Source organism: Spea bombifrons, chromosome 2 (genome assembly GCF_027358695.1).
Source record: "Spea bombifrons isolate aSpeBom1 chromosome 2, aSpeBom1.2.pri, whole genome shotgun sequence".
Classification (NCBI taxonomy): Eukaryota; Metazoa; Chordata; class Amphibia; order Anura; family Pelobatidae; genus Spea; species Spea bombifrons.
Genome location: NC_071088.1, coordinates 36,297,607 through 36,325,035, shown reverse-complemented (window position 1 = coordinate 36,325,035; position 27,429 = coordinate 36,297,607). Strand labels below are relative to the sequence as shown.

Sequence of the window (27,429 nt, the reverse complement as noted above, 5' to 3'; positions counted from 1 at the left end):
CATCCCCAGGCTTGCCCCCCGTGCTCCAGACTCCTTGGTGTCAAGTGGGGGCAGCCGGTGGACATCTGCGCGATGCCCGCAGACAACCTCCGCTGCTACCCAGGACATCACGCCGGGGCTCCAGCCCCGGCAGGTAGCATCGTGCAGATGTTTACCGACTGCCAGAGAGGAGGATCCAGGTTCCCTGCAGCGCATTTGCTCTAAAAAAAACCTTGTCTTATAATCGAGCAAACACGGTAATATGACATTTAGTTTGAAATGACTAACCAAAAATGGAACCAGCCAGTGCTCCCTCCTCCAAAAATACACATGCACAGAATTAAACTGCCAAACACAGGACCCTCTCCGTGACTTCCCTACCCAGTGCAGTGGATGGTAATAAACTGAGATTAGGAGCACTCCCTTTAAGAGAGTGCTCCTAATCTCAGCTCGTTACCAGTATAAAAGACACCAGGGAGCCAGACATCTTGCTGATTGATAGAGGATCAAATACTTATTTAACTGAGTATAAAACTTTCATTTGCTGCAAAGCATTCACTTCCTCTGTGCGGCAGCATTCACACCTGCCCTGCCCACACTAAAATAATGTAAATCAATTCATCTACCTAAACATTTACTACCAAAACAGGGTACCAGCGTAGTTGTTGCTCCCAGGAAACAAATTCTCTGCTGGCCTATTTTATGTGAATAGGCAGTTGGCTTGTTTTACACTGATCAGCCTTAAAATTATTACCAGCATGGACTCCACTAGACCTCTGAAGGTGTCTGGCACCAAGACGCTAGCAGCAGATACTTTAAATCCTGTAAGTGGTAATAATGTTGGGGGCTTTAAAACACTGTACCTGAAAAATATTTCCTAGAAATGAGGGGCATCGGGGGAGGAATGAAAGGCATAGGAATTTGGTCCTAAAGAAGGGACACTTGGTAGGCATGGAATTGGAGGCATAATTGTGAGAATTTCATCATGTGCACAATGCATCATAAAAACATCACTCCTCGTTTTATTGTATTGCAGAATGGCCAGAGATATTTCAGAATTATTCGCAAAAATTTGCCTCATTACATTATTTTTGCCAAGAAGACTTAACTGGCACATGAAATAAAAGCGGTCTTAAACATACAGAATCAAACAAAAACTATCACATTGAAATTAGGTTTATTTAATCAAATTCTGTGTAAGCAAGGGAAGAAATGTAGTAAGCATCTAAAAAAACAACACATAACTTCACAAATATTCACAAAATATTGTCATTGTAATTAGAAAATGCAAATGTAGCAGATGTTAAATACAACATGGCTAAGCTAGATTAACATTTATTAAGAGTATGTGCAGCTAATGTATGCCATAGAGCATTGAAAGAAGCTTCCAACTCCCATAAGAGAGAAAGTATAAGTACTCAAAAACATCATAACCTTTTTGAAAAGGTAATGGAAAAATGAATTATTTATAAACGAGAAAAAAGGGCAATACACATTGTTGCTATGTGTATCAGAGACTTTTTGAAAAACAGTGAAGGATGGTTTTTCCTACTATGGGGCTGCAGTTGGGTTAGGCTTCTCCCAACTGCTACATATCTTACCATGAAAGACATTTAAATGAATAAATATTGTCCGTGCCTACAACAAGTAATAATAAGTAATAAACTGAATAAGTAAAATAACTGATGTAATCTGTAATATTAAATATTGTATTCAAGCTTTCAAGTGCTAAGACAAGAACAAGGCATTTGAAAATGTTGCTTGCACCCTGACTGAGATTAGTAACAAAAAATGTATATCAATACACACTTACACTGTGTTTTACTTTTTTAAGCTACCTGGTAATGGTGTTCATATTATACAAAATGCCAGTGGATTGAATTATGCTGTCCTGCAAAAAACTAAACTACAATATAGATGCTAACAATGCATACAATATATGTCAATATATGTTTGATACAACATGTAAACAGCAATAAGAAGAAACCTGAAACAATATCCAATTAAACACTGAAAACGAGATTGTCACAATGAATCTACAACAGTATGTTCACCAAGCTCATGTGGAGGCTTACAAACAGTGAAATGTTGCTGGTATCATTCTAAAATGACCTCCATCGGGCCTTAAGAAATCCCTGTGCAACTTCCCTCAACTTATAGTTTTTAACAATGATCTTTTAGTTTTTTGCTTTGTGGTGCTGTTTGTTCATTTTGATACTACTTGGCAGTGAGACACTATTTTTGGAAATGTGGCAGTACAATGTCAATGCAAATGACATCCCAAGCACCTGGAACACAAAATAAATAATATTAGGTCAGATTTACAATGAAAACAATGAAAACTTAAAGAATATATTCTGCACTAAATATAAAAAAATGAGATGCAAAAATGATATAGAAGTAGCTATCTATCTATACATTATATAGACAAAAGTGGTTTAAGCCACGCCCAAAATCAAGCACATGGGCAGCCATCCCCATAGACAAACTTTGGCAGTAGAATGGGTCATACTGAAGAGCTCAGTGACTTTAAATACGCTGTATAGGACACCACCATTGCCACAAATCAGTTTGCGAAATTTCTGCCCTGCTAGATCTGCCCCGGTCCACTGTGAGTGCTATTTTTGTGAAGTAGAAATGTCTAGTAGTAGCAACAGCTCAGCCACAAAGCAGTAGACCATGAACACTTGCAGAGCAGGGCTGCCGAGTTCTGAAGAGCTTAAAACAATCTGTCCTCTGTAGCATAACTCACTACAGAGTTCCAAACTTTTTCTGGAAGCCACATCAGCACAAGCACTGTGTGTCAGGAACTTCATGAAATGGGTTTCTAAGGCAGCAGCTGCATGGAAGCAGAAGATCATTATGCGCAATACCAAGTCATTGGACTCTGGAACCGTGGAAATGTGTTCTCTGGAGTGATCAATCAAGCTTCACCATCTGAAAGTCTGAAGGACGAACCTGGGTGTAGCAGATGCCAGGCGAACGCTACCTAATAAAATGCACAGTGCCTATGCAAACTTTAATGGAGGAGGGATAATGGTCAGGGGCTGTTTTTCAGGATTCACGCTAGGTCCCTTAGTTCCAATTGGCATCTGGAAGCGGTGTTTTTTGGACAGGGTTGGCAATGGGAAGATGTTAGGGGCAAGGTTGGCACTGGGAAGCTGTTAGGGGACCAAGTTGGCACTGAGAAGCAGTTTTTTGGGACAAGCTGGCATTGCTAATCTGTTAGGGGACAGGGTTAGCACTGGGAAACTTTTTTTGTTGACAATGAAAAGCTTTTAGGGGACAAGGTTTGCACTAGAAACCTGTTTTTGTGGGACAAGGTTGGCACTGGGAAGATGTTTTTGTTGTGACATGGTTGTCAATGGGAAGAGACATTATCTTTATAATTTACTGTATTATTAATATTTTATTCTCATTTTTATTTACACCAGTATATCTTTTATTTATACATTAAGAAATGTGGACATGTTTTTGCAGTTTATCATATATGGTTAGTAACTTATAAATGTTTTAAACGTTCCTGCTCATTGAGAAACACAATAAAAGAGATGTCTAACATGTATAAAAATATAGTTCATGTAACCAGTGATTGCGTAAATACTGAAAATGAGCTGACAGAAAGGTTTTTGTACAATCCCAAGGATAACTATGATACAATGCACTCTTCAAAGCAAGTGTGCCTGAATGGCAGTTGGCAAATGTAGTCTCTCACAAATGCTCCACTGGATAAATGGGCAACAAATTTCCAGAGAACCACTCCAAAATCTTGTGGAAAGCCTTCCCAGAAGAGTGAAAGCTGTTATAGCTGCCAAGGGGGACAACAACCACATAATAATAACTATGTACCATAATGTCTTCCAACATAAATGGCCAGGTGTTCCAATAGTTTTGTTGTTTTGATGTAGATGTATATGGAAAAGAATGCAATGAATCATGTTCATGCTAATAGAATTGGATGACATCAGAGCTTGCCTGTTCATCTTTAAGAAGCTGCTGTTATTATGGGACACACCCAGCAAGGTTTTAAATGATGTGGGAATTGAATAGAAACATGTAACATAGTTCAGGTCAGCAGTATGTAAAACACAGGGCATCTTACCTCAACAACAGAAATGCAAATAGTAACCACACCAACATAGAGAAAATTGTTTTCAAACCACTGTCTTAGTGCATCAGAGCAGCCCTGAAAAGAAAAACATATTAATAAACGTGTGTGATTGTAAACTCGTTTGAGCATGGCCCTCCTCACCTGTTGTCTCTGTAAGTCAATTTGTTATGTTACATACTACTTGTTATGTCCTGTCTACCCATTGTACAGTGCTACGGAATTTGATGGCACTATATAAAACAATAAATAATAATAATAAGTGTCCAAATGATTCATAGGCTGCTTATTCTGATGTGAGTGCATACACATAGTATATTATTTTGTGTATTATGTCTGTACAAATTTTGTGTCTTGCTGTTTGATACACCTTGGGAGCGCCATGTGGATTATTATTTTACATTCAGTCACTTGTACATTTGTACTGCACACATATACTGTGAGCACCTATATCTATATCTATACATATATCTATGGTTTCACTTATCAGACACGTGAGATATTATACTGTGTCATGATTTATTCAACAAAAATAAAGCCAAAATGGAGAAGCCATGTGTGGAATTCATGACTGTATGTATATATATATATATATATATATATATATATATATATATATATATATAGTGTGAGCTGGGATCATGTAACCACACAGTCTTAAGGTTTAAAATACCACACAAGGTTGAATTATTTTTAGAAATTGTAGTCCTTTTATTAAAAGGTCTGTAAACAAACATAAATATAAAACAAACAAAAAGAAAAGCCTTGCTCTCTGAGCACTTACTGACAAATACAAACTAACTATCGTTGGACGGCTTACCCGCTACCAACAAAAACCATTTAGCACAGACCTTTTACTTTAGGAACCGTTCAGTAGATTCTTTTGGTGAGAAATGCAGTCTCACTCACTGCTTGTGTCTTTCTCACCTGAATAACTCACATGGCTCCTTTTTGTAGCAGCCCCCTGCTGCTCATTGGTAACAGGTGAGTAATTATCTGGGATAACCAGAACTCCTGGACTGGCTTCATCACCTGCTGCAAGTAAACTGTGGAGTGGAGCACTGGCCCTCCCTTCTCTCCAAAATGCTCCACCCCAGGAACCCAAACGTAACTACAGTATTACCACTATTTTGTCTGTAACAAAACATTCTCCCTGGGGTTATCAAATACATTGCACTGCAGTATTTTGTGAGAAATATATATGTTATCCACCACCATGCCCTGTTCCCTGTCACAATATATACAGTGATGTGAAAAAGAAAGTACATCTTCTTTCATGTCTATGGTTTCACTTATCAGACACATGAGATATTATACTGTGTCATGATTTATTCAACAAAAATAAAGCCAAAATGGAGAAGCCATGTGTGGAATTCATGACTGTATGTATATATATATATATATATATATATATATATATATATATATATTACACATCAGCCTGCAAAGAATATCAAACTTACTTTGTTGAAATAGTTACTTTGGCTGCATGCATTATTTGGACAACAAGATGAGGGAATTGAGGCCTTCCAGTCTTTAGTTCCATTGACTCCACAACATTGAAGCTAAAAAAGCAGAAAAGTTTTTGTGTTAAAGTTGAAATCATGTTTTCTGAGCTGTATTCAGTTACATAATCAGTTTTCCTTCTGTAAAAGCAAATGTTTGTACCTGTGCATCAGGCAACCACATTATACTTTTACTAGTTTTAAGGGCTACAATTAAATATAATCATTCAGTTTGCAAACTTTTTCAGTAAAAATACCAATTATCATGCCTATGCTTTTGTTTATATAATTAGATCATGTTTTGTGAGGCTGTTGGGAGTAGTAAACTGTCTAATTATACATGTGTTTATATATCTATATACCTGTGGACCTTAAATGTGCTGTTCCACATAGACATTTTTCCCAACTTTCTCTGATATTTATATTGATATGTGTTACTGTGGTGTGCATCTTAAATAAGCTTATTCCTTTTTAAAAGATAACATACTGTTTTGCTGTATTTTCTTGTTGAAAACATTTCAGTGGGGACTTTTAATCCTGTCTGTCTTCATTTATCAGCCTCCTCATCTCAGAAGAGGCGTTATTTTTAAGGTCTTTACGCACTTCACTCCCATCACACCTATCACACCAAACACCTCACTCATTAACATTCACTCCTCATCAATGGCCATTGTGGCCATTAATGTGTGTTAGGATCGTTATAGCTTTTTGCATCATCATGAAATGACAGGTGACAGTGACTATAGGTGGTTAGACAGTTGTGGTGTAAAACATAGAGGAGGGCTTTGGGGGAATGACATTCTCTGTTTCTAGGCAACTGAAGCATTTCAATAAACTTTTAAAAGAAGAGGCATTAACGAGAAAAACAAAATGACAGTTTTATTTTACTTTTCTTTACATGATGCAGCACTTATCTGGGGATATTTTAAGAGCACCCCTATGTAGACCAACACCTTTAATACATATGTTTACACTATGTTTTAAATACATTCTAATAAAATAATATTACGTTTAATCTAAGGAATACCACTCGTTTTTTTTCCCTTTCATCCGGTGAACGGAGGCCCATTGTTCATTTGCATACCTAGGAAGTCTCCAGGTTTGATCTGGGGTCTCCGGGTGAAGCACTGGTTCATGCCCACTCCACGCCCACTTCTCCCTCATACTGCATGCTCATTTAAGATTATCTGAGACTAAATCCTCCAATATCGGTAGCTAGCCCTACCTCCACAGCTAGCTAGGCCCACCCCGAAGAAGGCAATTGCCAGAAGAGGGAGAGCTCTGGGTAGCCTAACCTGGGTCATTACCAGGTTTGTTCATTGGATACCCTAACCACAGCTGCTTAATCTCCTTATAATAGTTCCAACCATATTTTGTTCTTACCCCTATCTGCATATCATGCCAAATATGACTTGTTGAATTGTTGAGTGGATCTCTCTTTTGTTGTTCAAAACTGCTTGTTAGCAATTGCATTGCTTGGTTATCTAGCTGGAAAAAGGGTAAAAACAATAAATGTAATGTTAGATATAGTATGAAATAAAAAAATCCAAATTTATTCCTTTTATTTTTCATATTAATATGGTCCTTATCTGTTTCGCAGACCTGTAGGTCTATTTTAATAATCTACTTTAATGTTTATCAAATGTTACCAAACTCTTTCATTGCAGAAAGCTGGGTATGTCATGAAACATTAAGCTATTTTGTCACTGTGCCTAACTTTTTTTCTACAGTAAAATATGGATTAGTTATAGATTGCCTTATAATTATCCATTCTGCAGTTTTAATTCAGATATACATTGGTGGAAATTTGTGGGGAAACATTATTAAGAAATTACTGTTCAGTAATATTCTGACACACATGCAAAACATTACCAATCATGTTCAGTGCCTTTTTTGTTAGTGCTGTTTCAAATGCTTCGTATTATCAAATTTTTAGTAATGCTATTGCCATCTAAAATCTTCTCTGTACTTTCCTAGCACCAGGATGCTTTAGATAATTATTAGACTTTGGCGCCGGCCAACTCTTCGTGTTCGTCTTCATGTTCGTCTTCGTGCGAAAAAAATCTTCGTATTCCACGAATATTCACCCGTTCCGTTCGGGCGAATATTCGTGTACATTCTTCATGTTCATTTTTTTCTTTGTTTTTTGTAGAAGGGGTTAATACGGGGTTAACGCGGTACGCACTATACAGCAGCTTTGGTGCCAGGATTTTAAAGGTCCGCACAAGCAACTCTATTGGTCGCCGGCAGGGGCCTCCTCTGCTAACAACCAATAAAGTGCAAGAGCACTTCATTAGATGAAGGCAGACGAGCCCCCTGCTGACTACCAATAGAGTCGCTCGTACAGACTATTCAAATCCTGGTGCCGCAGCTTGGCTGGGGGAGACCACTGGCGACCAATAGTGTTGCTTGCATGGCCCTTTAACTCCTGATGCACAACTTGGCATGCTCTACCCGCTCCAAGAGTTAAAGGTCCGTACGAGTGACTCTATTGGTCGCCGGCATGGTGACCAATAGAGTTGCTCGTACAGACCTTTAAGATCCCGGTGCCGCAACTTGCCCGGGGTCTCCCCGCTACCAATTGATGCCAGTTGAGGCCCCTGCAGGCGAACAATAGAGTCACTCTTACAGACTTTTAACTCCTGGTGGCTCCCGTTAATCCCTGTGATGCTATGTAGATAAGGTAGTCTAGATGGGGAAGGGACCAGCGAGATTAGTAAACGAAGACGAACACAAAGATTCTTCGTGTTGTGTGTCTTCGTATAGGTTTTGCCGCCGCCATGTTCCTATGTTCAGCACCCTTCGTGTTCGTTTTTATGTTCGCCCGAATACGAATGCACAGGTCTAATAATTATATCCATTGTGCTATATTGCAGTAATCTAGACTAGTTAACCATAGAGATTATTTTACCAGGTGTCTTGCTTTAAATGTGTTTTTTTCAGGGTAAAACATTTGCACAACGTTATACACTTTACAAAACTAATAACAAAATATTACCTGTTTTTCATAAATGTAAAGTACTACTGCCATCACAACTTCAATTATGAGGATTATGAGGAGCAAAATGAAGAACTGGAATTAAAAAAACATACATTTTAGTTCACTAGTTCAGTACAATAATGTTATACCAATTTTTTGTATGACCCAAATGTATATATATCCGTATTATATGCATATGGTATACAGTGCTACACAACCTCTTGGCACTAACCATCAATAAATGATACCAACAATATTGTTAATGTCTATCATTAAACTAACATTAGTATGCACAGGTGTGTGGTCACCATGTGTGTTCACCTGAAGAGACAAAGAAGAGAAAGCACACATTGAGCTCCAGGCCTTTAATCCATTGGTGTACTGATCGCTGCTCTAGGTCTGTGAGAGTGTGTTTATATATATACTGTATGGACAAAGGTATAGGGACACCTGACCATTACACCAACAGGGCCTTTTATGACATTGCATTCTAAATACATAGACATTAATATGTAGTTGGTCTTCATTTGCAGCCATAACAGCTCTTCTGGGAAGGCTTTCCACAAAGTTTTGTTTCAGGGGGAATTTTTGTCATCCAGTAGAGCATATGTGAAGTCAGATACTGATGTTGGGCGAGAAGGCCAGTTCATCCCAAAGGTGTTCGATGGGGTTGAGGTCATGGCTCTGTGGGGACCAGTCAAGTTCTTCCACAAACTTATCCAATCATGTCTTAATGGGCCTTGGTTTGTGGACAGTCATGCTGGAATAAAAAAGGGCTTCCCTCAAACTGGTCCCACCAAGTCGGAAACATACCATTGTCCACAATGTCTTGGTATGTCTTTACAGTTGGCACAGTGCAGTCAGGCAGGTAACGTTTTCCTGACATCGGCCAAACCCAGACTAGTCCATCAGACTGCTAGAGAAGTGTGATTTGTCACTCCACAGAACATGTTTCCACTGCTCCAGAGTCCAGTGGCACCTTGCTTTATACCACTTGATCCAATGCTTGACTTAGTAATGTGAGGCTTGCTTGCAGTTGCTTGGCTATGGAAACCCATTCCATGATGCTCCCACTGTGCAGTTTTTGTGCAGATAATAATGCCAGCGGAGTTTTGGAACACTTCAGCGATGGAATCAGCAGAGTGTTTGTGACTTTTATGCACCATGCGCCTCAGCACTCTTTGACTTTGTGGCTGAGTTGCTGTTGTTCCTACTTTCCAATAATACCACTTACAGTTGACCGTGGAATATCTAGCATGGATTAAATTTCAACAACTGACTTGCAAAGGTGGCATCCAATCAAAGTACCACGCTTGAATTCTGAGTTCTTCAGAATGACCCATTTTCTTCACAAATGTTTGTAAATGCAGACTGCATGGCTAGGTGCTTTATTGTATACACCTGTGGCAATTCATGAAACACATGAATTCAATAATAAAGAGGTGTGTCCCAATACTTTTGTCCATATAGTGTATGTACTTATCTCAGAGAGTTGAATTGCCTTATACAATTATAAATACATCAGTTAAAAATACATTAAATGCTACTTCTCATTTAGTTAATCCAGTTATGCTTACTATGAAGAAAAAAATGAAGCTCATTAATCAGAGGTACAAAAATACATTTGAATACAATACAGTACTCACTGTAAGAAGCAGGCATTTATTCTCTTTAATGGCACCCATGCATCCAATGAAACCAAACACCATAATGATGCAACCAATTACGATTAATGCATTGCCAATTGATAGTGAAGGACTTTGTGGAAGAAGTGATCCATATATATTGTTAATAACAAAGTAGATGCCAATTGCTATTACGGAACATCCGGCTACCTGCAAGATAGAAGGTGAAGAGGCATTTAGTGAAATAATTTATTAACATTTAATAAGATGGAACACAATGACATAAATGCTTTAATCATTTTTAATTACAAATGTAATTTCATTACTGTAAAACAGGTTTGATAAAACAAGATCTAAAATAAAGCACATTGCATCTGAGCACACATACGTTGTCCAAAAAGACAAAATCAAAACTATATCTATTTTCATTGCTTCCTATTTCAACATCGTCACATTAACATCATCCTGTTTTCCAGGTGTGGTTTTAGTCCCGTTAACTTAGCCCAATCTACTAGACATACACTTCTGGCATACTGCCTGTGGTAAACAATAGAATGGCTCAGACATAACCGCTCAACCAGACACCTTTAGAGTTAGCAGGAAAAGTCAACCAAAATATCATGAAAACCATATCAGCCTCTAGATCTGCAGATATTAAAGGGCATTTACTGGAACAAGAAGAAATAAGAGCCTAAGGTCTGACCTGCATACCTGTATATGGCACTGTAATTTATCACATCGAACTTACCTTTTAAGCATATGCCGTTAGGAAAGGGTAATATGGATGCTGGATTAGGCAGTAGTGTGTGTGTGCATGCCATAGGTTCAATATTGGTTGGGTAGGTACAACAATGTTGCAGGCCCAGGGTTTATAAGGTTAAAAGGGAGACCAATCTTTTTCCAGCTTGGTTCTTAAGGACGGGCACTTCATGCCCTCTGTTCCCTTTTGTGATGTTATAACTTTGCATGTGTTGGCTTTTGGTGTTCAGTTTGTTGTCATTTGTAGTCACAGCGGTAGAAGATTTCCCCCCCCTCTAGCCAAGGTTGAAAGGTTGGTACATCACCTGGACCAGGACTCTTAGTTTGCTGGGTATGAACCACCTGCCGGTCTTTAAAGCCTAGCAGTTGGTGGGTTGTTTTGGAATGCACAGGGAGTTAATAAAGCTGTGGCCAAAGCCTTTACCCACCACAACGTCTCTTGTCATCATTTAAGGTTGGTGGGTCAATTGGTTGGCGTATAAAGCATTTAGACCTAAGCAGTCATATCAAGATCAACAACTTTTAAATGAAAATGTGTACCACTGACTACCCTGTACTCGAGCTGCTTTGTTACTGGGAGGTAAGGCTAGACTTTTCATTTCTTTTTTGTTGTATTAAGAAACCAACTAATTACTTGTACTGTAATTACAGTGTCTCACTTTGGACAAACCTGTAGGGGTCACAACATAATAATCATACTTATGTAATTAATTATTAATAGTCAGACTTAGATCTACATGAATTAAAGACTTTGTAACAAGTTATATATGATGAAATACATAAAATGTAAAAAAACATATAGTACTTCAAATAACTTACCCAAAATATTAAATTAAAGGCGAACATCATATATTTGAGCACCTTTAAGCATTCCTGGCCCATTGTGGTATTTACTCCTGTAAAATAATGAAGATTATTCTCAATGCATGATGTATAACTATAATAAATAATAAAGCAGATTTATTAACATATTTATACAGCGATCAGCCATAACATTATGACCACTGACAGATTAATTGAATAATTGATAATCTTGTTATCATGGCACCTGTGGGTGGGATATATTAGCCAGCAAATGAACATTTCGTCCTCAAAGTTGATGTGTTAGAAGCAGGAAAAATGTTAGCAACTTTAACAAGGGACAAATTGTGATGGCTAGACGACTGGGTCAGAGCATCTCCAAAACTGCAGCTTTTGTGGGGTGTTCCTGGTCTGCAGGGGTATGTACCTATCAACAGGGTCATAGGCGGCCAAGGCTCATCGATGAAAATTGTTTAAAAAGTTAATGTTAAAGTCCCACTTCTTTAAGGACGCTTACAACATAGCACATTAACGCCCTCCTATACTCTTTTGGCTCAACCTTTCCTAGTCCCTCTCCTGCAATACTTTTACTAGTGTGGCTGGTCTATCCCTAAAAATGGCACTTTTACCTATTGTGTAATACGCCCTAAATCCCTCTAGATTGTAAACTCATTTGAGCAGGGCCCTCCTCACCTGTTGTCTCTGTAAGTCAAATTGTTATGTTATATACTACTTGTTATGTCCTGTCCACCCATTGTACAGCGCTATGGAATTTGATGGCTCTATCTAAAACAATAAATAATAATAATAATACCACTGGCATGCTACTGGGGACTTTCCATGTTTCACCTGAAGTGTTCAGAAAAATATAACCCTCTTGGGCAATCAAACCTTCCGATGTCCCGCAGCACAATGGGCCTGTTACAGGGGAGATCTTTGACTACATTAAAAGGCTCTGTGCGACTTTAAGAAACGGCATGCTGGGATATGATGTCATATCCTTGCGCATTATGTCTTCAAAATAGCACAGCACAATGCCAACTGCAGAGTGGGGCTGCTGGGGGGCTTCCCTGGGTCTGGCCTAGGGCAGTACCCAAGGTAAAGACACCACTGGATACACTCATACCCCCCAAATAATATTTGTAAATACTGATATATATCGCAAATTGAATTGTAAAATGCAAGACTTGGGAAGAGTGACACATATAAGACTTACTCTTTCCTTATAACTAGACTTGGGCGCTGGCCAACTCTTCGTGTTCGATTTCGCGTTCGTCTTCGCGGGGAAAAATATCTTCGTATTCCACGAATATTCGCCCGTTCCTGTGTTCAGCTTGGGCGAATATTTGTGTACGTTCGGTTTTTTTTTCTTCTTTTTTTTTTGCTGTTTTTTTTTTAAAGGGGTTAACACGGGGTTAACGGGATACGCACTACGCAGTAGCTTTGGCGCCATGATTTTAAAGGTACAGACTTTTAAAATCCTGGTGCCAAAACTCCGCCTGGGCCTGCTCCAGGACTTAAAGGTCCGTATGAGGGACCAATAACTCCTGAAGGCGAAACTTCACCTGGAGAGACCATTGGTCTCCATGATTCAGAAGATAAAGGTCCGTGAGCGACCAATAGAGTCGGTCCTACAGACCTTTAACTCCTGACGCAGACCATTGGTCTCCCCGCTCCAAGAGTTAAAGGTCTGTACGAGTGACTCTATTGGTCGCCGGCAGGGAGCTCCTCTGCTATCAACCAATTGGTTGATGCCAGAGGAGGCTCCTGCAGGCGACCAATAGAGTCGCTTGTCGGAAATGGGATATATTTGGGGAAAAAGGGGATTCCAGGTGCCAACAAACTGCAGCAAGGATGGGAAGATTGTAACAACTAATGACATACAAGGAGTTCTTATAGGGTGGGATCAAAGGTACATTACTATTGGTTAACTAATATCAAAAGACAATGCTAACACTATTACACAACATACAATTTACAATCCTATAGATAAACTAATCTCAAAAGACAATACATACAATTTACAATCCTATAGATACAATCCTAGGGATACAACATCAAAAGACAATACTAACACTATACAATGTACAATCCTATGGATGAACAAATTAAAAGACAATACTAACACTATCACACACTATTTACAAACAGACTATACAGACAATGTAATTCATGATTTACAGTTGTCCTTTGATGTGGGCTTCGGGGGCTACATTTGCACTTCAATAAGTCTCTGTCCTTTTTGTGTGCATGTGAATTGAACTGGCCAAATATTGTTTGGTTAGGTCAGATCACTTTAAGTCCTTCTACACCTATAATGACTGTAATTTATATTTTTCATATAATTATGTTATACTGCTCCCTAGGGTGTCTGACATAGTCTGCATGCTACCTCCACATCGCTCACACGGACCTTTTTTTCTCAATTCTCCGGTTATTGAAAGAAAAACATGACAGTACACAATATCACAGCAATAGTAAGGCACAAGCGAGGTAGGTAGAGAGCACCACGATAAGAGCGACAGTCGCCCGTATAAATGCATTCCTGAGAGGATATCACAACAGAGTGCCAAATATCAAACGGTTACATTTGCAGACAAGAGCAGGTAAATTTGTGTAACAGACATGTTGTAGCAAGACGAAAACACGGAGCAGTTGGTAATGGAAACAATGGTAAATACAGTACCCAGAGAGAGCAACGAGCTCCTAGATATGCGAGGACCTCGTAGCAGTAGAATCGAGTTATAAGACCCGGGTACGGTGGGTACTTAGTAGAACAAATCACACGGACCTTTAACTCCTTGCGCAAACCTATGGATATCCGCTCCCGTTAAGCCCTGTCCTGGTGACCAGGGAGATTAGTAAACAAAGACGAACACGAATATTCTTCGTGTTGTGTGTCTTCGTCTTTAAAAAATAAATAAAAATGTATATTACTTACCATTTAGACCCATCCAGCAATGATCAATAGTGCCATTAAGTCCTCATTTACATCCAATGGAAAAGGGACATCCACCACTGGTTTTATTAGACATAATAGACTTTTACAAGTTGCACCCGTTGGGTACCAATGGAGTTAACATGATTTTTCTGCTCCTAACAATAAAAGGATGCATTGGATTGGTAATGTACTCCCCATATTTATTTATTTTTTATTAATTTTATATAGGAGCAGATAACTCCTCTATCCCACAGGACAAAGGATGGACAGAAGGATAGAGGAATGATGGATACATGGTTCTCAAATGATTAAATTGTACATGGTTTACTCTCTCTGGCCATGGTCTGGGGACACCCGACACAAATGAGGTATATGTACCCCAAGGGCACACTGTAATCTTTAACCCCCTCCATCCTACTGAGAATGGTTGAAAGGATGAGTGCACTATAAGATTTTATTAAATGACTCCCTACCCCAGTGGTGCATGCCTGACCACTAGATTTATAGTGATACAAGGAACCTCTTTTTCTAATTTAAAAAAAATATTTACAATGTCAATTTGAAGGCAAGGGTGTCAGAGTTGTCAACACATGTGGCTTCGTCTGCATCTCTGAATTACAGTGTTGTAATGCAAGAGGTTGTTACTTCAGTTGCGTTTGATCAGATGAGTTAATCCTTATCAAGTCTGACCCATTAAACTTTTAGTTAATAATGTGTGTGTGTGTGAAAGAAAAGCTGCACATATTAGTTTGCTTATATCCAACAGAATAGACTATATCAATGTCAAAAACATATACTTACAGGCAACTCTGATCCCTAAACGACACTGGTATATTTTAGGAGTATGTCCAGATTATAACTTCAACACCCTGTCCTAAATCAATGTTCTTATGTTCTTTATCTTGTTATCAAGCCCCTTCACTTTTCCATTACCAACCTTGTACCCCACCCAATGGTATGTGTCACAACAGTGTCTTGGTAAACTCTATTTTAGAAATAATCCAACATGTACATTTTATATTATATTGACATATTATTGTATTTGATAATAACCACAATGTCTTTGCATTGCTAGGAAACTGTATAGCTCTCTGTGTCATATTTCCTGTGGTTTGTGGACATTCCGGTTTACTTTTTCTACTTCTGTTTTAACAGTTTGGGCTCTTTTAAAAATAATTTATTTTTAAAGATCATGCTTTATATATTTACTTAATCTCCATGTTCCTCCAAAAAGGCTTTGACCTCTATTGGCTATGGGATTAACTAATCACAGCAGTACCAAACAAGGGTCACAATATTATTCACAATTGCTCCATACCCTTGCTGGGTCTGTGTTTAAAAAAATTACAAGTTGGCAAACAATTTGCTGAGTTGAAGCTGTTAAGTTTTAGATATCAAGGATATATCTCTCAGTCAGTATTGAACTCAGCATTTAAGGAACAGACATTCTATGAATAGACAATCCATTATCCCAGGAGCGTCCAAGTCTTTTCTGCAGTGGGCCACTTCATCAGAAATGTATGTGTGCGTGGGCCACACTCATTTTTCACTCAGAGAAAATATGGCCTTTTAGCTTTATAATGCATATTTATACAGGGTTATTTTGGCGATAATGAAAAAAGCAGTGGAAAACACACACACCAGGACAGGCTCTGACACACTGACACCCAAACACACACCAGGACAGGCACTGTCACACTGTCACACCGACACACAAACACACACCAAGACAGGCTTTGCCACACCGACACCCAAACACACACACCAGGACAGGCTCTGCCACACCAACACCCAAACACACACACAAATCAGGACAGGCTAAGCCACTACGAAGCATAAAAAACGTATTTTCTACACTGCTTTGTCATTTTTATATTTTTGCCCCTTGTGTATTAATGCCCCAGGCAGGCCCCCCTTTAGTATTAATTTATGTGATGCCCAACTACCCTCTTGTCTATTGATGCCGCCACTGCCATGTGTATGACCCCCAGCCACACACAACCCTGTTTATATTGATTTTGTAATTTCAAAACCCAGCCATCCTCATTTTGTATTATTTAAGTTTTAATGATGTCCCAATGGAATACCCCTCCCCTAAATATAGGTCTACTTTCCTTGAACCCCTATTTTTTTAAATACTAACATTTTTTAATTTTTTTCCTGCGTGACGATCCTCTCCCTGTCACTAGGAACTCTTCTGTGACCCCACCCCCTTGAGCATTATGTCTTGAAAGGGGCAGGACGAAGAGTCTCACTGAGGCACTACTACTTAGCAGCACGGTGTGTGCAAGCCGGCTGCCTAAGAAAATTTAAGCGGCCGGCGTGCACACACACTGATCTCACCACCTCACCTCGCGGCCACACCACGTGAACGTTGGTCTGCTGGCCCTGCTCATGCATTTTGCCCGCTGGCTGCACGTTGGTCGCCCCTGCATTACCCTAATGCCTCTTCTTTCGCTTTAGTATGTGTCCATCCCTGCTGGCCACTTCTTCTGGTGGACACTTAACCCATCCTCTCCAAACCTCTGCATCAACCAATCACCCTCCCTATGTATACTGTAATCTTCTGTTTTCCCATACGCTCTCTTTTTCTTCTTTCTTGTCTCTTTTTTAGATCTAAGAGTGATGAAGTAATTCATAGTAAAGAGGTTAAGCATGCGCAGTCTTCAGTAACAATCCCATAAACTATGAGATTTAGGTGGCAGATTTCATCCAATAGCTCTGAGTTCTTATATTATTATTAGTATTACAACATTTTAGTTTTAACAATTTGTGAAAAATGAATCTGTCAGTGAAGATATTTTCAATTAAAGGGCATAAACTTCCTATTGTGTGCTATTAAGCTTTGCTTAATATTGGTTAAGTAGGTTTCATATATTTGTATTCTCAAAAACACTTAGGTATCTTCATAAGAGTAGGTATCTTCGTAGCATGCAGTGCAGTCAGCAACCTTCTTTGTGGTCGGGGAGATTCCAAACGGCACCCTTGAGCTCAGATCTATTTTTAATTTTCAGTTGCCTAACTGTAATATGACTTGAAGCTGCCAAATCTTGGTTGGTTGCATTGGGCTTTAGGGTTCTCATATCCAATAGAAAAAGATGTACATTTTTGTTAAAACGTATTTAATAATAGAAGTTCATGTATAACAAGTACGCTAAGTTAAGAGGAATGCAGCTGAAATAATACTCATAATAATGAAGAAAAAACTACTGTTATAGAAAGCAAAAAATAATAATTTTGTATCTTGCAGAGCTACGTTCCCTCATACATACAGTGGATAGGAATCAGGGAAGCTGTGCATCAGCAGGTAGAGAGCTTCTGTATTTAAGCTGCATTTTAACATTAGAAACTGAATATTGCCTCCATAGCTACACATTTATAGGGATTCACCATAGATCGGGTGGCTGGATCAATGGTGGTGGTTAGTTAATTTCCTACTTTTTTCCTTGGGACATCTGCTAAGTGACAGCCGTTACCTCCCGTCCACCCTGTCTGTTCAGTCAGGTGGTTATGGTCTTTGATCTGCTATTATGTTTTAATATGATGTTGATGTTTTGTGTTTGCTCTCCTGTGTTGGGATTTGCACTTTTGTTGTTACAGCTGTGGACTGGGTCCCCTGGCCAGCTTGGAATCCAAGGAAAATAGAAAATTTTGCTCATAGAGGGCTTGGGAGGCATGTCCCGGGGGACTCATGGCACCTGTGGGGATAGGACTCTTGGACAAGTGTCGGCAAAGAGTGCTGGCAGGGTATAAATGGGGGTGTAATTTTCCGAGTGTTCCACTGTCTTTTTAAATTAATGTGTATCTTAGATATTTAGATAAACATTTACCATAACATTCCATTTTACATAGATGGCAATATTTTTAAAGCCTACCAGGATCGAGAAGTGAAGAAGCTATACAGAGTAGGGTGCAGAACAATTATTTTTTATGCAGTGGCAGCTGAGCCTGGTACACAGGGTACATCAGATCCAGACACAGGAAATAATTGCTCTGCCCCTTCTCTGTACAGCTTCTTCTGCTTTCTATACCTACCACCTCCTTTGCTCACACACTCCAACACTATAGACCAACAAACACCCTCTCTAACACTATACACATTGTACGTAGATACACTGAAACATCTCAAAAAAACACACAGGGGTGTACGTAGAGCATTTGGCGCCTGGGGCAGATCCTGTATGTGGCACCCCCCACACACACTTTAAAACTGCATAGCTTCTATCGTTATATACTGAGGCAAACATTGACGATGGTACAACATAACTATTATTATTATATACTGAGGCAAATATTGACTGTGGTACAGCATAACTGTTATCATTATATACTGAGGCACGCACTGACGGTGGTACAGCATAACAGCTATCACTATATACTGAGGCAACCATTGAGGGTGGTACACCATAACTGTTACCATTATATACTGAGGCAGACATTGACGGTGATACAGGATAACTATTATTTTTTATTACTGAGGCAGATATTGACAGGGGTACAGCTTAACTGTTTTCAATATATAGTGAGGCACGCTCTGAAGGTGGTATAGCATAACACCTATCACTATATACTGAGGCAAACATTGACGGGGGCACAGTATAACTGTTATCATTATATACTGAGGCAAACATTGACGGAGTGTGATTACAGCCTCCCTATGCCATGCTATCCCCACACATCCATGCTATCACACACATTCATTCACAAACATTCTTTCACAAACATTCATTCACTCATTCATATACTCATATTCATGTAATGTCTGGTATAGTATATATTGATGGGAGTTATGATGTACTTTAGAGATTAACTCCCATAATTATATAATGAACAAGACATTGGCAATGGTACAGGCTACAGCATAACACCCGTCACTCTCACACATTTACTAATCCACATTTACTTATCCAGATTTACTAATCCACTCCCACTCTGCTCGCAAGGGAGCAGGATCGGAGGTCTGCATTAACAGACCTCCCACTCTCTTGATCTCCCCAACCGAGCCTGCTCCTCTAGCGGCAGACATTACTGTCTGTCTCTGGAGGGGTGCTGGCATGGTGGCACCCCCCTCATGAGCAGCACCCGGGGTGGACCGCCCCCCCCATCCCATGCTAGGTACGCTACTTAACACACACACCTGAAAGCTGTACACTGAGACACGCATACACATTTTAAAACTGTACAGTCGAGGCCAAAAGTTTGCTGCTTCAGCGTTCTCAGATATTTTTGTCAGATGTTACTATGGTATACTGAGGTATAATTACAAGCATTTCACTCCTCTTTTCAAGGCTTCTGCAATCCTCCCTGGCATGCTGTCAATTAACTTCTGGGACGCATCTTGACTGATGGCAGCCCATTCTTGCATAATCAATGCTTGGAGTTTGTCAGAATTTGTGGGTTTTTGTTTGTCCATCCGCCTCTTGAGGATTGACCACAAGTTCTCAATGGGATAAAGGTCTAGGGAGTTTCCTGGCCTTATAAACAGCATTTCAATGTTTTGTTCCCCGAACAATAGTTATCACTTTTGCCTTATGGCAAGGTACTCTATCAAGCTGGAAAAGGCATTGTTGGTCGCCAAACTGTTCTTGGAAGAAGTTGGGAGTTGGGAGAAGTTGCTCTTGAAGGATGTGTTGGTACCATTCTTTATTCATGGCTGTGTTCTTAGGAAAGATTGTGAGTGAGCCCAGTAGCTTGGCTGGAAAGCAACCACACACATTAATAGCCTCAGGATGCTTTACTGTTGGCATGAGACAGGACTGATGGTAGCGCTCACCTTGTCTTCTATGGATACGTTTTTTTCCGGATGCCCCAAACGATCAGAAAGGAGGTTCATCAGAGAAAATTACTTCACCTCAGTCCTCAGCAGTCCAATCCCTGTACCTTTCGCACAATATTGGTGTGTCCCTGATGTTGTTCCTGGAGAGAAGCGGCTTCTATACTGCCCTTCTTGACACCAGGCCATCATCAAAAAGTATTTGCCTCATTGCGCGTGCTGCCATTCCTGAGCAAACTCTGCACTGGTGGTGCCTGAATCCGCAGCTGAATCAACTTTAGGAGACGGTCCTTGCGCTTGCTGGACTTTCTTCCCTGATGCATTCTTCACAACAATTGAACCTCTCTCCTTGAAGTTCTTGATGATCTGATAAATGGTTGATTTAGGTGCAATCTTACTAGCAGCAATATCCTTGCCTGTGAAACCCTTTTTGTGCCAAGCAATGATGACAGCATATGTTTCCTTGCAGGTAACCATGGAAGGTAACAGAGGAATAACAATTATGTCAAGCACCACCCTCCTTTTAAAGCTTTCAGCCTGTTATTCTAACTCAATCAGCATAACAGAATGATCGCCAGCCTGTAAACACTCTCACCTGTGTTAACGAGAAAATCACTGACATGATGTCAGCAGGTCCTTTTGGGGCAGGACTGAAATGCATTAGAAATGTTTTTGTGGGATTAAGTTCATTTTCATGGGATTCCGTTCATTTTAAACTGAGGCAGCAGACTTTGTGAAAATGTATATTTGTGTCATTCTCAAAATGTTTGGCCACAACTGTACACTGACACCCAACACACACACTCATTCTTAAACCCCACACATTCTAGCATTGTACACTAACACACGTACACTCCTTCTAACACCCCACACAGTCTAGAATTGTACACTAACACACATACCATCATTGTAGCACTGTGCATTGACACCCTCCTCACACACACACACTATATGCCGATACACACGGTCTAACACTGTACATACTGTACACACAGAGCCGGCCTTAGGTGTTCTGGCGCCCTGTGCGGACTACTTGTCTGGCGCCCCCCCCATCCCAAAAAAAGAAAGGAATCAAAACTTGTAACAAAACCCCAATCACTATATACTACGCCAAACATTGATGTGGTGTAGGCCTACCACTTCATTGTCTGGCTTAGTAGTAGGGATGCACCGAAACGAATTCTGGACTGAAACCAAAAGTGCAGCATTTACCTGGCCAAAACCGAATATGACCCCCCCACACACACACCATAACACATAACAAAACAATTAAATAACAATATTTTTATATATATATATATATATATATATATATATATATGATTAACAGCAATCACATTCTTATCATGCCCGCAGATTCCAGGATGTACTCGTAGACTACTTGGCATGATAGGAGTATGATTGCCCTATGTACCCCGTCTCACTCCATTCTCCCTATCTACCCCCTCCTATCTACCCTCTCCCTCTTTGAAGTTCACTTACCTTTCAGAAGTCCTGCGGTGAGGGTGCAAGGCCTCTGCCTCCCAGCTCTGCCACTGTATGGAACAGTATAGAGTGATGGGAGTTATGATGTACTTTAGAGCATAATTATATAATGAAAAATACATTGGAAATGGTACAGCATAACACCCATCACTCTCACACCCTTACCAATCCACACGTATACCAATCCACACATATATACCAATCCACTCCACATATATACACCAATCCACACACACATACCAATCCACACACATACACCAATCCACACATATATACCAATCCTCACACACATACACCAATCCACACACATACACCAATCCACACACATACACCAATCCACACATATACACCAAACCACACATATACACCAATCCACACATACATACCAATCCACACATACACCAATCCACACATATAAACCAAACCACACATATACACCAAACCACACATATACACCAATCCACACATATATACCAAACCACACATATATACTAATCCACACATATATACCAATCCACTCTCACTGTCACTCTATGCTTTCCTACCTTTCCTCTTTCAGTTTCTTTGCCTCCTCTTCGCTCTTCTTCTTAGTTCTTCTGTCTTCTCTTCTTCCGGGTCAGAGGGCACGGAGAACGGTGGGCGCGGCTTCAGTGCTGTGCGCCGGGATCTGACAGCAAACCCCGGCGCACAGCAGCTGTTGCCGCGGGGATCACAAGGGAGCGGTATCGGAGGTCTGTTAAAGACCTCCGATACTGCTCCCTTGCGAGCCTGCTCCTCCAGCGGCGGACATTACTGTCCGTCTCTGGAGGGGTGCCGGGTGCCCCCATACTGGGGGCAGCGGACCCCGCGGCGGCAGGGGCGTCGGACCCCGCGGCGGCAGGGGCGTCGGACCCCGCGGCGGCAGGGGCGTCGGACCGCGCTGCGGCGGCGGACCCCGCGGCGGCGCCCCCTGGAGTGTGGCGCCCTGTGCGGTCTCACAGGTCGCACACCCCAAAGGCCGGCCCTGTGTACACAGTTTAATTTTTATACTGTTGACCCCCACAAACACTTATTCTTACCCTCTATACACATTTTAACCCTGTATACTGACACCCACAGTGTCACACACACATTCATTTTAACCAGGAATATGCACAAACATGGTTCTTGGCAGACATTTTTACAGTTTCAGGAGTCAGCAAAGGATACTATCAATGTTCAAAATATAAACACACTTTCTCCCCCCTTTCTCATTAACCCTCCCTTTGTTGTATATATCTCTTATCTCTCTCCCTTTCTCAACATCTCCCCATTTATCTGAGTTTCTCATTTTATACCCCCTCTTCTCAATGTCTCTCTTCTTTTTTTTTATCTCTTCTCCCAATTTCTTGTCCTTTTTCCTCCGCCCCTCCCCCTTTCTCCTCATATCTTTCTTTTTTCTCGCTACTTTAAGTTCTGTGCCATAGGCTGTGCTGGGACTGGAAGGTCTGTTCCTTCAGACTTCTGCTTCAGCATTTCCTCGCTGTGCATGCAGCTTCCATGCTGAGTGTGGGCAGCTTTAGGAGCACTGAAGCAGAAGTCTGAAGGAACCTTCCAAAATGAAATTCATTTTGGGCCTTTCTCAATCAGGCCCTGCACCCAGCAACCGCAAACTGGGAGATGTTGGGACAGTTCACAACTATGCATAATAACAACCATTTACCGTATTGGCCTGAATATAGGCTGCACTTTTTCCCCACACTTTGAGTCTTTAAAATAGGGGTGCGGCCTATAATCGGGGTTTAGCGCAATTCGTATTGCCTGACGCCTGGGACATGCAGTTCCAGGTGCCAGACGGGTGCTTACTTCTTCATTTAGCCCTTCATTTAGCGCATCGCTAGACACCACACCGCTAGACACCAGGGAGTCTAGGGGTGCATTGGTAAGTCAGGAGGGCATATCTAGGGAGCAGAATAGCATTTGGGAGCAGAGTGGCATTTCTAGGGGCCATTAAGCATATCTGGGGGGGCAGAGTGGCATTTTTAGGGTGCATAAAGCATATCTGGGGTGCAGAGTGGCATATCTGGGGGGAGGAGTGGCATTTCTAGGGGGCATAAAGCATATCTGAGGGCAGAGTGGCATATCTGGGGGACAGAGTGGCATATCAGGGGGCAGAGGGGAATATCTAAGGTGCATTATGAATTAAGGGGGACCTTAAAACGGCTATTGGGTTTCCAAATTTCTGTTTATATATAACATGCTGGTATGCTGACTAACTGCATAATAGATACCAAAAATGTTAAAATACATGTATTCCTGTAAAATACTGTTTTACTATTCCACTAATGTATATTTTAGGGTGGGGCCTATAATTGAGCCAATACAGTAAATTTAAGATGTAAAGTGAAAGGGGTCACTATGTTTTACCTTTCTCAAACAACACAAGTATGTATATATATATAAATATATATATATACTGTATAATGTTACAGAATCATTGTTTAAAATCTGGCCCCTCTTGATTAAACCATTGATGAATTACAAGATGACAAATGATTATTCAGATTGATTTCAACAAAACATGGACATAAAATTGTAGAAATGTTTAGCTAATTAACTAGCAAATAAAATTGCTACAGTTTTCTGAGATGAAGTAGCTGGTAAGAAACAGGATTGCTCAAAAACATTTACATATGTTATAGCAGCAGAAATGTAACCTATTTGCTTCAATGAACTTGGATTATGAAAAAAACAAACTTTTGCATCAAACTTTGTATATACAACCACCTTTGGTTAACATACATTATTGTAACATGATTTCACGATCAGCCTTATTATTAACATTTTTTTTGTAAAAAACATTCATGCAATGCTCTTTTTTAGTTTAAACATATCTTATCATTGATATATTTTAGTAGTGGTATGAGTAGTATTAGTATAGTATTATTATTATGATTATTATATTTATTATTATTTATTATTATTAGTAGTAGTATTAGTAGTATCTCTACTATTTGAGATCAACACTTTGTTGCCATCATCATATTACTATAGAACCTTACCTTTTTGTTGCAAGAAAAAAGCTCTTATATTTCTCTAGGGTTTCTTCGGACTGTCTTACTTTTGTGTTATCCTTGTCAGGCAGTTACAAGAAAGTCAGAAGTGTTTCAGTAATAAGAGGAAGTTTATTCATAAGTTCTTTGTTCATTCAGTGTGCATGTTCTTCACTGTGGTTTCAGTTTCTCAACTTTGGGTGTTGCAGTAAATGTATATCATCCTATCCGCATGATATAATCTCTGTTACCATCGCTATTTTGCTATGTGCTGTATATGGTGTATATCTATATATATATATGTGGTGTATATCTATATATATATATATATATATATATATGTACATATTAGAAGTTTATTTTCTTTAAATACATCTGCCATTTTAAACCGTCAGCTTCCATTTGTGGTTTCAAATATACTGTACGCTTACTCATGGGTAAATTCTTTAGATTTTTGAGATTTACCAATCCTCACCCTACACCAAATGTTTAAAGTAGATGCTAATAATTTGTATATACATATATTCAATGTTTTAAAACCACAACCCCTATATGAGTTGTTATAAAATACCAATAAAGATACCAATAATAGTAATAGTTGTAGTCTCACCACACTGACATTAGGCTTTATGAAGGGTCCCGGAAGAAGGACTGAGTGGACCCTTTATGATATATAGCTTAGTTTGACTACATATTATACAGAGCTAACTGAGGCCTTCTTGGAGGGGAAACTCACTGAGGTTGATGCATAGTGAAATATACCTTCTAACATTCCTAGTTTTCAGAGAGCTCTGTCCTGCTGTCCTGAGTACCTGCCCTACACTGCTGCGTTTGCAGGCAACGTGGATCATGGTTCTGTTAACAGGAAAACAACTCCTCTCCCTAGGCCGACACAGGGTGTTTGTAAAATTAATGGAGATCTGTGCTGTTGCAGCTTTCCTGCAAATTCACTTCTTAATTCCCACGTTACTGAACATATCTCTTGGTTTGAGAAACATTTCCATTAATCCATTATCAGTGTCCATTTTTGTTAATTTAAGAGATGACAAAAATGTATTGGATGTTTCCTTGAGTGAAATCACTTGTGTAACTTGTGGGTTTGGGCTGCTGAGCCTGTCTCTTGTGACCAGACGTTTCTGAATTAATTGAAACATGGTCATATGGTTGGTAGAGGTGGTTCTGTACATGTTGTTTGGGCACAGTTCTCGCTTCGTGTGCCCCAGGTTGATACTGGTGTACAAATAACTGAAAGTGCAAGCTTATGACACGATAACTTTCAGTGTATATTTATATTTATATCAGTTGACACTATAACAGACATTTAAACCTTTTAAATAAAAGCTATACCCTTATTTTATTATCAAATTAACAAGAGGAGATTGCCTTCTATAAAACAAACCCATTTACCTACAGATGCAAAATATCAACTAGATTAGTCCATTTATTAATTACCTAATGCCACGGATCTGGCTAGTCCGACCGACTACCTCCGCTGTCTAATGCTCCCTTAGCCCGGGACACACACACATATTCCCCGGTTCCCCAGTCACTAGCCGAGACTCAGTGTAGGGTATAACATTAAGAACAGTTTATTGTACACAGACACAGGTATATATATCCACATAATCACATCAACATACGGAATGAGAAGTCTGAGTAACATAACCGCCCCCTTTAGCCAGGGGATTCAGGTCTCCCAGGAACAATAGGGGAGATAAAGAGATTAGCTTCAGGCTGGAGCCCTGGCTGGGCACCCTGTGGAGATAATCCTGTCTGGTACACATAGTGGGGCAGGAGGCTATTCTAGCCACCCAGCAGTTCCAAAAGGGAAACCTGTATGTCCTGGTACTGGCCCTGGCGGTGTGGGCGGCAGAGGGCAGCTTCTGGGTCGGGACAATAGGAAAAAGGGGTATAACATAGAAACTGGTTCCAGGGGAACAGGTGGTTGGGCTGTATAATATCCACAGCGGTGTGCCTGAAGGGACGAGTCCATCACTTTTTCACAATTAGTTTTTTCACGCTTGTGTGGGACCAGAGCATCCAAGTGAGTGAGATCAGAGCATTGAAAGTTATTGTATAAATCATTATTTATTGGCAAAGCTGAAAAAATACCATTAAGCTTAATATATATATATATATATATATATATATATATATATATATATATATATATATATAAACCAACTATAACAAGATAAATACAACATTTATAAGGGTTTGTTATATAAATAACATTGACGATTGCATTACTATCTCTTCTTTCTTTTTTCCATCCAAAATTATTTTATTGAAATTAAGTAACTTAATAGTCATTTTAATCCAATCTACTTTATTATTAAAGTATCTGGTTTTATATTCCCTCCCAAATATTAATGCTATCACTTTGAGTTATCGTAACAACATCCAAACAATATATAGCTTTACATACCATGTATAGAAAATGATGATGGTTTTCAAACCTA

At 39.8% G+C, this 27,429-nt stretch overlaps 1 protein-coding gene across 1 annotated transcript; it reads right to left on the bottom strand.

Moving 5' to 3' along the window:
* Window positions 1-1,977: 1,977 nt before the first annotated feature.
* Window positions 1,978-25,058, bottom strand: CD53 (CD53 molecule). Its single transcript, XM_053457526.1, has 8 exons — window positions 24,977-25,058; window positions 11,776-11,852; window positions 10,219-10,407; window positions 8,591-8,665; window positions 6,976-7,080; window positions 5,551-5,652; window positions 4,082-4,165; window positions 1,978-2,267 (listed from the first exon to the last, which is right to left on the bottom strand). Exons 2-8 carry the CDS (start codon window positions 11,836-11,838, stop codon window positions 2,157-2,159), a joined length of 729 nt encoding a protein of 242 aa, XP_053313501.1. The 5' UTR covers window positions 11,839-11,852; window positions 24,977-25,058; the 3' UTR covers window positions 1,978-2,156.
* Window positions 25,059-27,429: the final 2,371 nt, after the last annotated feature.